This window comes from Gobio gobio (assembly GCF_949357685.1).
Source record: "Gobio gobio genome assembly, chromosome: 21".
NCBI classification, from domain to species: domain Eukaryota; kingdom Metazoa; phylum Chordata; class Actinopteri; order Cypriniformes; family Gobionidae; genus Gobio; species Gobio gobio.
This window is the reverse complement of record NC_137117.1, coordinates 24,787,004-24,801,286: the sequence shown is the minus strand read 5'-3', so window position 1 is coordinate 24,801,286 and position 14,283 is coordinate 24,787,004. Positions and strand designations below refer to the sequence as shown.

Here is a 14,283-nt window from a genome sequence, read left to right as displayed (position 1 = left end):
TAAGACGTTAAAATGACCGATTTATATTAAAATCATATTTAACAGTTTGTCGCCAAGATATCTGACTATCCTAGAATACTACATTTACATGTATTGCTTAAGCAGACGCTTTTTACAAATGAGGAATATTATCCAAGAGAGGATTATGCAGATTTGTCTTTACACAAAATATATATATTTAATTATATGGATACAAATGAACTGTTCTTGCAAAAAACAGATGTGAAGGTGAGCTTGAGGTATTTTGATATTATTAACACCATACAGCATACACTGCATAAAATAGCAAAAGCAAGGGTGTTAATGATGTACACTACCATTCAAACGTTTGTTGTCAATAAGATTTTTTTTCTTTAAAATAAATCTAATACTTTTATTTAGCAAACACAAATGATTTCGATTTCTAATGTTGTTCTTTTAAACTTTCTATCCATTAAAAAAAATCCTGAGGATTTATCCATAGATGCAAACTCCTCACCTTTACGTTTTGTGAAGAGTGACATTACAAGGTAATAAAAAAATGCATATTTAAAAAAATGTCAATAAAAATGCGTCGAAGAAAACCGGGCAAGGCTGAGACATGCAGCAAAACAAAGGTAGCGGGCCCTTGAAATTCTGGTGGCTAAATGTCAGTAGAAACAGGGTTTAACTTACGAGGTGGTGTACAAAGTATCCCATATTGATGCATTTGTAACCAGTGGGATCTTCAGTTTTGAGTGTTAATAAAAAAGCTAAGATGATTTCCAACATACATTTTATCTGGTTATCTTCTTGTTTTTGTTTTGTTTATGTATTCAGCTCCCACATCTATTGAATCCTTTTTTTTATAAAGGGTTGTTTTGCCCTGCATAAAACACAAACTTTTTTACCTCTTAGAACTATTTTCAGGCAGATGCAAAGATACTTAATAGTGTCTAGAAACGAGCATGAAAATTAAATGTAGCCTATATAAAAAAAAATTTAAGAAAAAATGTCCTGACCTCAGAGAATGTTTTCTCTATCAACGCAATGTTCTCACCTTTTTTACCCTTCACCCGTTTGCATCCCTGTTTATTATATGATAGGATGAATATGATGTGACATTGACAGTAGAGTATCTGCTGCTGAATAGAAATATTGTTTCTAGAAATAGAAGTTATTTTACAATACTACTGTTTTTACTGTACTCATGATAAAATATATAAAGCCATGCTGAGCACAACAGATTTCTTCCATAAACAAAACTCTCAACAACCATAAACTTTTGAACAGTAGTGTATCAAATAAAGTATTTTTAAACAATGCACACTGTGTGTGTGTGTGTGTGTGTGTGTGTATGTATATACACACTCGATCACACATTCATACTATCCCATGTATTTAAGAATTGAAAGGAATAAGGTCACCAATAAAATAAACTTGACTGTGCAGTTTGCATTTGAGAGATGAGGTTCTGCAAAAACTGTATTTATAACTCCTTAAACCATCATGAATAGAATCAGGCACTTTCAAAAGTGATGCTACTGAACAACAGAGAGCAGAAAACGTGTAGTGGTGGAATGTTAAAACTTTACTGCCTTCAGGTGTTTCAACCACATTTTGAGCAACCATTCCTCTTTTTACAAATGGTAGATTTCAAGATAGCAAAAGCCGAAACGTCAGTGCATGTAGTATAATAAAAACCAATTTGAATTGTCTTTTATACAAATAAAAGAAGAGTGCCCCAAAATCACTTTAAATAACCAAATGGCAAACCAGAAAACAAAAACATGGTTGTGTCAGATTACCCAAACCCCCTCTAAAGAACGATTTACAATTGTTGTCTTTTGTGGCACACAATGGCACACCATCCAACTCACCAAAATGAGCCCTTACCAACATATTTCAGATCTCTATTCATCATGACTGCTAGAGGTCTGGAGCACATCATCTTTTTTTATATTTTCTTGTACTAATTACTGGTACTCATTTTAATCAGATTTCTCTTTTTCTCTCATATGCAGAAAAACAAAACTGAAGACAAAGAGTCCTGCCATCATAGAGAAAGCACTGGCATAATATGGGAAGGCAGAGGGGATAAAGCGTTCATATTGGGTATGTTGCAGGGGACGGACAGAAACCTGTGGAATAACAAAAGAATCAGTAAATATCAGAGTCGGAGTAAATCACAACAGAAATGTTGAGAACCCAAAATATGTATAGAAAGTTTTAAAATGAATTTTGAATCTCACCTGGGTTGAGGAGTACAGGTGTGTGTAACCAAGTCGGTTGTAGTCAACTTTGAACTGAAAAACTCCATATACATCTGGAAGCTTGAACTGTACACTGTATTTTCCACCTAAACAAGCAGTCATATATTTTAATGCCATTCATCATTAACATTCACTACCATTTAAAATTTTGGGGTAAGAAAGATTGTTTTTAATGTTTTTGAAAGACATCTCTTACACACAACCAAGGCTGCATTTATCTGATCAAAAATACAAAGCAGTAATATGGTGAAATATTACAATTTAAAACTTTTTTCTAAAATTGAATTTATCCCAGTGAAGTCAAAGCTGAATTTTCAGCATCCTACTCCAGTCTTCAGTGTCACATGATCCTTCAGAAATCATTCTAATTTGCAGATTTGGAGCTCAAGAAACATTCCTTATTATCATTATTGAAAAAAATGTTTTGTGGAAAATGTGATAGTTCTTCAAAGGGTTACTTCAGCGATTAGCATTAAGCTTTGTATCAGTAGAAACCCGGTAGTATATTCAAATTATGGTACTTTTCCCCCTCATATCCCCCTGAAAAGAGAGAATTATGCATTTTATTTCTGGAAAAAATCCTCAGATGACGATATTTGCATCATAGGAGGATTTTTTGGACAGAGACAACAGGAACATGATCTGATAACACGCCAGACTGGACACGCGTCGTGAATGACTGTCGCGCTTACCTCAGCTCTTCGCTCTCGTGATGAATGAAATCTGACTTCTGCTGCGTTTGTGCCGTGACTTTCGTTCGGCTCACTCACACTTTATTGAAAAGACACGTTTAGTTTTTAATTGTAGTGTCTATTCTCTAACTGAATGAAATGATTGTATTACTATATGAAAATCAAAACAACGGTGGGGGCAGTGTCATGGTGGGCAAGTGATAACCAGTGGCCGTGGCTTTTGGAGTGGCCTCGTTGGGCAGCGAAGCAAGTGCATTCTGGGAGTTGTTGTCTTTCAAGAAATACATTTTCGGTCTTTTCTCAGTCTAGAAGGCACCACATTCAAAAATAATTTTACATTTCTACTACATAAAATGACAATTTAAATACACATTCATCTTCCCAGCGCTGAAGTACCCCTTTAATGAATGTGTTTTTAATAGAAATAGCATTTATTTAAAATATAAATCTTATGTAACATTGATCATAAGTGACAGTAAAGAAATTTTTAATGTAATGTGTCCTTGCTGAATAATGGTATTAAAAAATATATTACTGACCCCAAACTTTTTAACGGTGAAGTACATGCATTTGAGATTATAATAACAACATACCCTTTTTCTTGAGGTAGGTCCTAACAAATGGATCAATTCTGACAAATTCCAGCTGAATGTCATCTCCATCAAAGGGCACCCACTTTCCACCAGACAGCATCTCAATCACAATGCTGTATTCCTGTAGACACAACGCAGACAGTAATAGTAAGTCAAATTCCTCTGTTTGTTGAACATACCATGTTTCATTGAAAGAAAAGCGCTATATATAACAATATATGCTATGCCTCACCACAAGATCAGTGATGGTATAGGCAGCAGGGGGTGTGCTCTCTCCAACTGGATGATGGGTAACAGCCCCAACCCTCAGAACACCAGCCTCCTTAAACACCCAGCGGGACAGGGCCTCAGCCAGCTCCTGGTTACCAGTCTGTTCATATCTAAGAATATACATATCTTGTATTATAAAAACTCTTAACAAGTGGAGAATCTTTCAGCATGGCACAGTTAGTTTAGTTGAGGGCCTTAACTTCACAACTGATCAAACATAAAAGAATACATATTAGTGGTTGACCAATATATCGGCATTCTTTTGATCAGCATTGGCCATTGAGTTTTTCCTGTTTGGCCAATAAGTGTCGGAAGTAACAGATACTCTGTCTTTATTAGTTTACTGTCTTTGTGTAACAGTTCTGTCAAAATTAGACAAAATAACAGAACTGTTAAACAAGGAAAAGTAATTGCATATGAATAAAGTATTACAGCATTTGCCTTTCTATTAATAGTAAAACAGGCAAACACTGTAATACTTTCTCGTATAGTGCTAGCATTCAGTAAATATGTATCTATATCATTTAAACAAGTCTGAACATAAGACATTTGCAGATATTTCATTCAAACGATGCTCTGCTATGCTTCATGTCATATTCACTGTATGTAAAATTTGAGAAATATTTGAGAAAATATGATTCTCAGGTACAGTGTTTACTTCCTTTTTATTCATATTTTTATCCATCTCTTTATTTGTTAAAAATACTATAATAGCACTAAAAAAAATGACGTTTCTATTTAGATTAAATAGTTTATTTTAGAGATGTATTTGTCAAGAATGCATGTGTTGTTTACGATCTTTAAAATAAATAGTACGATATCACATTTGGCCTATCCACTTTATATCGCCCATCCTGCTCTGTCAGATATCAGCATCGACCATCAAAAATCCATATTGGTCAATCACGAATATATATGATTTCAACCCAATATCTGAATATATAGAAATGTAACATAACAGACCTCTTCGACCCAGAGGTAGCCTTCTGGACGGGGGAGTTGAAGAAAGCATCACTGAAGAAGTGCAAAGACCCGCTGAAAACAACACGTGCATTGTTTCTTGCCTGCAGACCAGCAATCAGGAGGGTGTTCTTTCCGACTGCATGAGGATACTGGAAAGCAAAAAGGGAACTGAGGTGAGTGGGAATTAATTTATTAAAAATGTAATAAAAAGATTTTGGTTGTCCTCAAGCACCGCACTTTCAAATATTTACCTGTGTGATGGGACGATCAGGGAAGTAGGAGTATGACGTAGAGGATCCGGTCAGAATGTCCAGCACCAGAGAGTTATCTGGGTCAGCCACCATGCTGAGGAAAAGAGGTAACTTGTAACTTGTCATTTTCACGATAAGCAAGTAACAGGGTCTCAAGAGACCACTTACCCAACACCTTTGAACAGGACTGGTTTATCAGTGGGCTTGCCAACTATAGTTGGGGCTTTAAGAAGATTCTCTGGACCAGCAACAATCAATGTGTGCTGTAGAAAAATAGAGAAATAAACTTTAATTCACACGATAAGGCTTAAAACAAAGATATGAAACTGTGGTGTAAATGTCAAGAGTGTTAAAGAATTACAATAATAATTTAACATGAAACAGCAACCGTTTTAATTCCAAGGTCAAGTTCACCCTCAAGTACTTCACATATTAAATACAGCTTTATTTTATATTGATGCCATAATCTTTATTAGAAACTTTTTCATAAAACAAAAAACTAGTGTTACTAAAAAAATATAAAATACTTTATTTGTTTACCTGCATGTCATGTGACCATTAACCAATATCAGAGAACTGTGAACATGTTAAATTATAGAAATATTAACTTAACCTCAGCTGTGTGTACATCTTAAGTGATTCGGCTGACAAAAAATTATAATAATGTTGGGCATCCCTGGCCTAAACCAATTACTAAATGGCTATCTTGCTATTGGTGCAAGCCAAACAGTACAGTAGGTGACATCAGCTAAAGCAACAAAAAAAAAAAAACATTTTAGAATCTATGCAAATAAATACATTATGAGACTTTTTCCTCCACTTGAATTTAGTGTACTAAAGGATCATGGACAATAATACTACAGACCTGCCAACCTTGAAGAAACTTTATGAGTACACCCCCCCCCCCCCCCCCACCCCCCACGCGGGCCCCCAGCGCACCCGATAGCCCACTGCCAATGTACGCTCCACCGTTGTCCACCCACCAGTAAGTAATCTATGAGATACCTAACACTAAAATACATAATATACACAATATACTTTCACCAATTACGATTTATTAGCTACTCTATAAACAAATACAAGTAGACCATAAATGTTATACAGTTACTGCACACCCATTATTGTGTTCAGGATATTATATACAAAAAAGACTGATGATGGTTAAACGTCATACAAAAATAGAACCAAAGACAGATTAAACACAAATAGTAAGATTAATAACAAACTACCGTATTCAATAGCAAAAGTGTTTGTTTTCCAGTAGATGGCAGCAATCTTCCACTAAACTATGGCACATTTCATATTTTCACAATGAATGAAAATGAGTAGTAGATATTTTATTTGAATTTGACATAAAATGTTGCTATTATATAAATAGACTATTATTACTAATTTACATGTACATTTAATTTAATATTTAATCAAATTAAATATGAATTTTAATTAATAAATAAAAATGTATATAATTTAACACAACTACACAACTGTAGAGTAAAAAACATTAATAAAAAAACTGATTTTCCATGCGTTTAAAAAAATCTGACAAGATTAAGGTAAAGTCACACTGTCTGGTGCCTCTCTAGACAACCCAGCACAATTGTTAGCATAAAGTTTAAGGTAAAAATAACTGCCATTCATTTACTAGTATCTTAATACTATGCAATTAGATAAACTGTTCATTCATTACATCACTTTACCTCTGTCTTTATCCCCATTTTCCATCTTCCCTGCATCAGAGGGCTTTGTCTTTTTTATACTGTAGGGTAGGCTATGGCAGACTATAATGCTAATTTATAATGTGTCATGTGAATTCGACCATCTGTCACAATCAGGTAACTTTTTGTCTACTGGTGCGAGTTAAGCACCCTCAAACGAAAGCAATGCTTTCTACATTGAATGTGGCAAGACGCGACGCAACACAACACAACCGTTACGTTAATTCATTTTATACCAGCAGGTCAAACAAAATCATACAAGAAAAGAATTATGGAGATTTGATATTACAGAAACGCCAACTCTATTCATTCACTAAAATTCGCTGAAAGTCAACCGCACAACTGTGCAGCGTGCATGTTCACATTTTAATTATCCATAACAACCCCAAAACTTGCCCGCTTGCCTTGCACATCTGCTAATAAACGATGGGCAAAGTTTTTCGACTACTTTTTTACCTTTTTTGTTGTTGCTGTGGATGTTATTGAGCTTGTAGAAGTTTAGCTCTTGCGTTCTTGAACATCTCGCGCTGCCATTGCCCGATGCCATTTTTATATCACTCCATAATCTGTCTGTTTAAATGCCTATTCCCCGAGTGGTAGGCTACAACGACTGGCTGTTTTAAAATATCTACGAGAAGTAACTTAGCCTAGGCCTCCATACTGACAGCTGGGCTCATAGCTTGCAGGTTTGCTTAGTGCACTGTAACAATATTTAAGAATGCATATATTTTTTTTTTCCATTTGATTGGTTCAACCGCCACTCGCCCAAATTTAAAATATATTTTTTCGTCAAGTCATCCGCGGCTGTAACCGCCAACAGCGCATCTCTGTGAGGCGGTTCAGCCATGGCATGCACGCCTGCAGTTATCCGGCCTGCCTAGCTTGCTTGAAGCACTGACTGAAATGAAACGAACGCGCGCGGCGCGGGCTCGAAGCATTTGCCTAGGAGGGGCGGGCATGTAAGCGGAGGGTTAAAATGAAGCGCTCTGATTGGCCGAAAGCTTTTCACTCCACTTTCACGCTGTGCCTCAGCAGCAGAGTCAACGTCATAGATTGCACTGAAACCGGCGAAATGCGAGATGCAGCGAAATGCGAGATGCAACAAAATGCGTACATAGAGAGCAGCGAATCGTACAAGCGTACCAAAGGGTCAAAATGCGTGCCGAGTACGAAAAATGCGTACATGTTGGCAGGTCTGATACTAGAAGAGAGCTTTAAAGCTACACTATGTAACTTTTCCGTCCACTAGAGGTCGCCTGTTCAAAACAAAGGCGTAGTTTGATGACGGCACGTTTGAGCGCAGAATCTCGGGACATGTGGTCTTCACCTCACAGCCGGTGGAAAACAGTCAGGATAGGACTCGGGCAGAAATCATGTTCATGGATGCGATTATTAACATTACTGTAGTCTGAAGTAGAGCAGGAGCGAGTGTTGTGGAGCTGAGCAAGGCCGCAGGAGCGATTGAAGAGCGGGACTGTTATTATGGCATAGTCGCTGGCGGGACTTTTATTATGACACGGTTGCCGGCGCTACTTCCTCTTTTCCAGTCATGAGTCTGAGGTAACCCAACTCTGTTTATCGTATTAGATATATCTGAGTGTGTTGAAAAGGAAGTTATGACGTTCGCTCGGCGGCTGCTATGACACTTGTTCACAATGCAGTGAGAGTAAAGTGTTTCACTGAATAAAACCGAAGACCGAGGGTGACGCAGATATGACGCAATCGACAGGCGACTCCCTCAAACGCATAACTCACACGTCCCGGTTCCTTGGTTAAAATAGCAATTTTCTCACGATTTACAAATAGTTTAAAACATTTGGGATATTCTAAGTACTCAACTGAACAAAATATATAACACTGGCCTAGTGGTTTCTGGATATTTTACTGCAAAAATCCTACATAGTTCACCTTTAAGAAAATAAATGGTTTAATTTCAGGTTCATGTTGAACATTACATTTTACATAAATAGTTTGAAGCGTTTTTTTCCTCCCATTACTGATCCAAGATGGCGGCGCGAGTAGTTCGCGAGGCTCTGGGTCTCTCCAGATTCTGCAATTTTGCGGTATTTTTCCTGCTCATCTCGGGTCTGTTCGTTCAGAATAGTTGTGCCTTAACATCGTACACCCGTGGTGAGATTTTGGATATTGGTTTGCGAATTTCCGACAGTTTTATGGACAATCTTCGACTCCTTCCTGAGATCGCTAGAACACCCGAGGCTATGCACTCTGCCCGGCCGGGCGGAAGTGCTCGCAGGCGGCGCCGAGATCGTAAACAAAGGCGGGGAATACGCGGTGGTCTGAGAGCTAAGCTAAGGCTAAAGCTAAAGCTTACCCCACATCGGCTCTCTTTACCCAGTATTTTCCTTGCCAATGTACGGTCGCTAGTGAACAAAATGGAGGAGATTCGACTCAGCATCACACACAGTAAGAAACTTTTGAACTGTAACGTCCTAATCTTCACGGAAACCTGGCTAAACGGCGGAATACCGGACACCGCTATTGAGCTAGCGGGATGCCACACACTCCGGGCGGATAGAACATTAGATGGCTCCGGTAAGACCAGAGGTGGTGGATTGTGCATTTACATTAACAAAGCCTGGTGCACAAACTCTGCTATTGTTGGGAGTCATTGTTCAGCTAACCTCGAGTTTCTCATGGTTAAATGTAGACCGTTTTATCTGCCGCGAGAGTTCACTTCCACCATTATAACTGCAGCCTATATTCCCCCGGATGCTGATGCCAAGCTTGCTATGAAAGAACTTCATGCAGCCATCAGTAAACAACAGACTGATCACCCGGAAGCTGCTTTTATTGTTGCAGGTGACTTTAATCATTCAAACTTAAAGTCAGTGCTACCCAAGTTTCACCAGCATGTTTCCTGCCACACCAGAGGAAACAAAACCTTAGACCATGTTTACACAAACATGGCTGGTGCTTACGTTGCGACACCCCTCCCCCACCTGGGACAGTCAGACCACATCTCTTTGTTCCTCATCCCCAAATATTCACCCCTCATCAACCGTGTGAAGCCATCAGTAAAGACCATCAAGGTGTGGCCTGCGGGGGTTGATTCCACACTCCAGGAAAGGTTTCTACACACAGACTGGAGTGTGTTTGCTTCTCAAGCCACCAGTGGCGCTCACACGGACATTGACTCCTACACCTCCTCTGTATTGGATCATATCAATACCACCATTGACAGTGTTACAACCCAGAAACAGATCACCACATACCCAAATCAGAAGCCATGGATGAACAGGGAAGTGCGACTCCTGCTGAAGTCACGCAATACTGCCTTCAGATCAGGAGATGCACAAGCCTACAGCGCATCCAGAGCTAACCTGAAGAGGGGCATCAAAAAGGCCAAGCACTGCTACAAGCTAAAGATAGAGGGTCACTTTTCCAACTCTGACCCTCGACGCATGTGGCAGGGCATCCAGGCCATCAGTGATTACAAACCCCCCCACTCCACCCCCGCAGCCACTGATGTCAACTTCCTGAACGAGCTAAATCACTTTTATGCTCGCTTTGAAAGAGACAACAGAGAAACTGCCACCAAGCTCAAACCCTCAGCTGACCCACCAATCACACTCTCCTCCACAGATGTCTGCAAGTCACTGAGCCGGATCAGCGCGCACAAGGCTGCTGGACCAGACAACATCCCTGGTCGTGTTCTCAGGGCATGTGCGGAGCAGCTCGCTGAGGTTTTTACAGACATTTTCAACCTGTCTCTTGCCCAAGCAGCTGTACCTTCATGCTTCAAACGCACGTCCATTGTGCCAGTGCCAAAACACTCTAACCCGAGGTGCCCTAACGACTACCGCCCTGTAGCACTCACACCCATCGTCATGAAGTGCTTTGAGCGGCTGGTCCTGGAACACCTAAAAGACTCTCTACCATCCACATTGGACTCACACCAGTTTGCCTACCGCAGCAATAGGAGCACAGAGGATGCCGTTTCCATGGCATTGCACTCTGTGCTCACTCACCTGGACAATAAGAACACTTATGCACGCATGCTGTTTGTTGACTTCAGCTCAGCATTCAACACTGTCATCCCAACCAAGTTAATAGCCAAACTTGGAGACCTGGGCATCAATACCTCAATGTGCAACTGGATTTTGGACTTCCTAACTGACAGACCCCAGAATGTTCGTTCAGGATCCACCTGCTCCACATCCATCACACTCAACACTGGTGTACCACAGGGCTGTGTGCTAAGTCCGTTTCTCTACTCCCTCTTCACCTCCGACTGCAAGCCTGTGTATGGATCTAATTCTATCGTCAAGTTTGCGGACGACACAACGGTGATTGGGCTCATCAGCAACAACGATGAGACTGCCTACAGGGAGGAGATCCAGCACCTGGCCACATGGTGCACCGAAAATAACCTGCTCCTCAACACCACCAAAACGAAGGAGCTCATCGTGGACTTCAGGAAGGAGCCAAGAGGCACACACGACACCATCCACATCAATGGAATGGCTGTTGAACGTGTCTCCAGTTTCAAGTTCCTGGGGATCCACATCTCAGCGGACATGTCGTGGACGACCAACACCTCCAGCCTGGTCAAGAAGGCTCACCAGCGCCTCTTCTTCCTGAGGACACTGAGGAAGAATCAGCTCTCCTCGGCCATCCTGGTGAACTTCTATCGCTGCGCAATAGAAAGCATCCTGACCAACTGTGTTGCAGTGTGGTATGGGAGCTGCTCTGTTGCGGAGCGCAAGGCACTGCAGCGGGTGGTGAAAACTGCCCAGCGCATCACAGGGACTCCACTGCCTGCCATCGAGCACATCCAGAGGAAACGCTGTCTGCATCGAGCTCGCAGCATCCTCAAGGACTCCTCTCACCCAGCCCACAGACTGTTTTCTCTCCTGCCCTCCGGCAGGCGTTTCAGGATCCACCGGACCAGGACCAGCAGACTTAAGAACAGTTTTTTCCCCAGAGCTGTCTCTTTATTGAACTCAAACCCCCGCTGATCCACTCCCCTCATATACTGATAACTCTCCTACCTCACATCCACCTTCACTTTGTTATTTGCACTACCGACTCTTTATTACAGTAACAACTGTTTACTTATTCATCTTGCACTACCACACCGTAACTGGATTATGCTCATTTGCACTGCCGACTGTTATTTACAGTACCTACTGTTTACATTTGTATTTTGCACCGTACTTCTAACTGTAATATGCAATCACTTCCACTGCACTTTACACTTTTTTTCGGATAGCTTCTGTCCATAATTTATTGCACTACCTTAATCCACTGCCATATTCCTAATTTTAGCCTAACATATCATTGTATACCTCTATCTGTAAAATTCTGTTTATAGTAATAGCCATCTGTATATTATATTATATTCATAGTACATATCCACCTGTAAATTCTGTTTATAGTATTAACCATCTGTATATTATTCACTGTACATATTCACCTGTAAATTCTGTTTATAGAAATAACCATCTCTCTATTTATAGACATATTTATATATACTCAGTACATATCCATGTCCTGCACTTATGCAAACGTTGTATATCCTGCACTTGCTGCTATTGCACTTCTGGTTAGACCTAAACTGCATTTCGTTGCCTTGTACTTGTACTTGTGTAATGACAATAAAGTTGAATCTAATCTAATCTAATCTAATTACTTACCTCGCCAGGATCAGAAACATCATAGTTATGGTGGTCAATGACAGCGGTTTTCTCCTCATCAAATTCAATCCCACATTCACTACCTAGCTCTCTCAGAGGGTCGCCTGCCAGAGTCATAGTGGTAAAAAGATTACAATGATGCCAACAGGCCAATATGTGTACACTTATGCAAAACCAATACAGCACTCACCAATTTCAGAGCTGGCAGCAACTAGAACATTTCCGCCACCATCAATGAAGGCTGTAATGGTCTCTACGTTGATGTTGCCCCCAAAATCTGTTACATTGGAAATGAGGAAAACATAAGAAAATGGATATTCAAGCATAAAAATTGCAGCATGACATGATATCCATGTTAACTATAACAGGCCTGACCTTCCACTGATGGAGAGAAAAGGATGAGATGGTCGTAGAGGAACTGGCCATACTTTATCAGAGAGAGACCAGGATCATCAGCAGTCTTAAATGTAAGGTCAAAACCACGATCTGAGAACAACAATAATGTAATTATGGGTTAAAAATTAACAATTAAAAACGTGCAATACCTTTGTGTCTCAGTACAGGTATGTTGGTGCAATTACTCAATCAGATAAAGATATTCGTAGCACGCATCTTCAACTCATTAAGCATACAAATTAACCTATTAAACTTATTTGCTGGTGCTAATGTGACAATTTGAAGGTTTTTAATAAAATAACAAAATATCATATACATGTGTAGCTCACCTGCTAAACTGCGGAAGAAGATTGAATGAGTGTCTCTGATGTTGGGATTGTCCAGGAGAACGAGAGTCTTTCCGTCTCCTAAAACTGCCTGCAACATTAACACCACGGATAAAACAAACAGAGTGCTTTTGCTGAACCCGCCAGACAATGTGGGAATCATTGTAGCACGCCGTCTTTTGCAGGTTAATGTTGCAAGAGTCGCGGTGTCCCTCATTGATAAGCAACCCATCGCCATTTTCCTCCTTTGGACAACGTCAGCGCTAACGCGGATGTGAACTCTGACCCAGAGCTGCAGCCAATCGCGTGCTGCCTCATGGACTCATTAATATTATAATGTCACAATCATCGTCTACACATAATGTATCTTTTGCAGGAAATTGTATAAAACATACATGCATTTGGAACAACTATTTGTACACGCTTGTTTCCAGACAAATAATATTTGTTAATTTTATATTTTAATATTTTTTTAATTAATATTTAATTTCATTTATGCGAGTGAAATGATTATTTGTATAGGTACATTTGATGAAAATATAGCATTTTTGTGTTGTTTATGTACAAACAAACTATCTTTTTTTATTTTACGACCAACAGAGGCAGGCACGTGCAGAGGGGGGGGCTTTGGGTGCTCGAGCCCCTGCCCTTTTTCAAAATGAATCAAAAGTGCCCCTCTCAGACAAATATCAATGATAATATCGTGGTCAACAAAACTACATAAATGTGATTATTATAACATGACAATGTATACAATAGTAACGAACGGCTCAAAAGTCGGACAATTTCTGTTGAGGCGTTGCCATAACGCGTTGCTATGGGTCGCGTGCGTTTTGATTGACAGCAGATTTTCCTCTGTTCGGAAACGGCTCTCGAGCCAAATATGGTCCTTTCAGAGAGTGTGTGGCCTCACGGGAAAAAAAGTAAACCAATATTTTTTTTTCATCCATAATCAGAGCTAATGTGTTGATTTAATTACAAATCTATATATTATATATTTTAAAGTATTACACAATTCACCAATGCCCGTTTGTCATGTATATACACCAACCAATCTTGATCTGGCAAAGCAAGTTCAAATTCCATTGGGCGATGTGAAGCGGTAATTTTCTGTTCTTATTCAGAAATCGGTTGAAAATTACATGGACAGACGAACTAACGTTTGTGGAACGATTTCCTGCGGTTTGTC

At 39.8% G+C, this 14,283-nt stretch overlaps 1 protein-coding gene across 1 annotated transcript; it reads right to left on the bottom strand.

Annotated features, from left to right (window-relative positions):
- Nucleotides 1-161: 161 nt before the first annotated feature.
- ddost (dolichyl-diphosphooligosaccharide--protein glycosyltransferase subunit (non-catalytic)) lies at nt 162-13,376 on the bottom strand. The gene is made up of 11 exons (XM_079803409.1): nt 13,098-13,376; nt 12,748-12,858; nt 12,563-12,649; nt 12,373-12,476; nt 5,169-5,263; nt 5,001-5,094; nt 4,750-4,898; nt 3,749-3,896; nt 3,517-3,637; nt 2,211-2,317; nt 162-2,099 (listed from the first exon to the last, which is right to left on the bottom strand). The coding sequence occupies exons 1-11, from the start codon at nt 13,330-13,332 to the stop codon at nt 1,950-1,952; spliced, it is 1,401 nt and encodes a 466-aa protein (XP_079659535.1). The 5' UTR covers nt 13,333-13,376; the 3' UTR covers nt 162-1,949.
- Nucleotides 13,377-14,283: the final 907 nt, after the last annotated feature.

What these genes read in the sequence shown, in the direction of transcription:
- ddost (XM_079803409.1), bottom strand. Translation starts at nt 13,332, where the DNA reads ATGGCGATGGGTTGCTTATCAATGAGGGACACCGCGACTCTTGCAACA. An exon ending in TTTCTCTCCATCAGTGGAAG is followed by an intron (nt 12,650 to 12,747) that starts GTCAGGCCTGTT and finishes CCAATGTAACAG; the next exon opens with ATTTTGGGGGCAACATCAAC. An exon ending in TGCTGCCAGCTCTGAAATTG is followed by an intron (nt 12,477 to 12,562) that starts GTGAGTGCTGTA and finishes TGACTCTGGCAG; the next exon opens with GCGACCCTCTGAGAGAGCTA.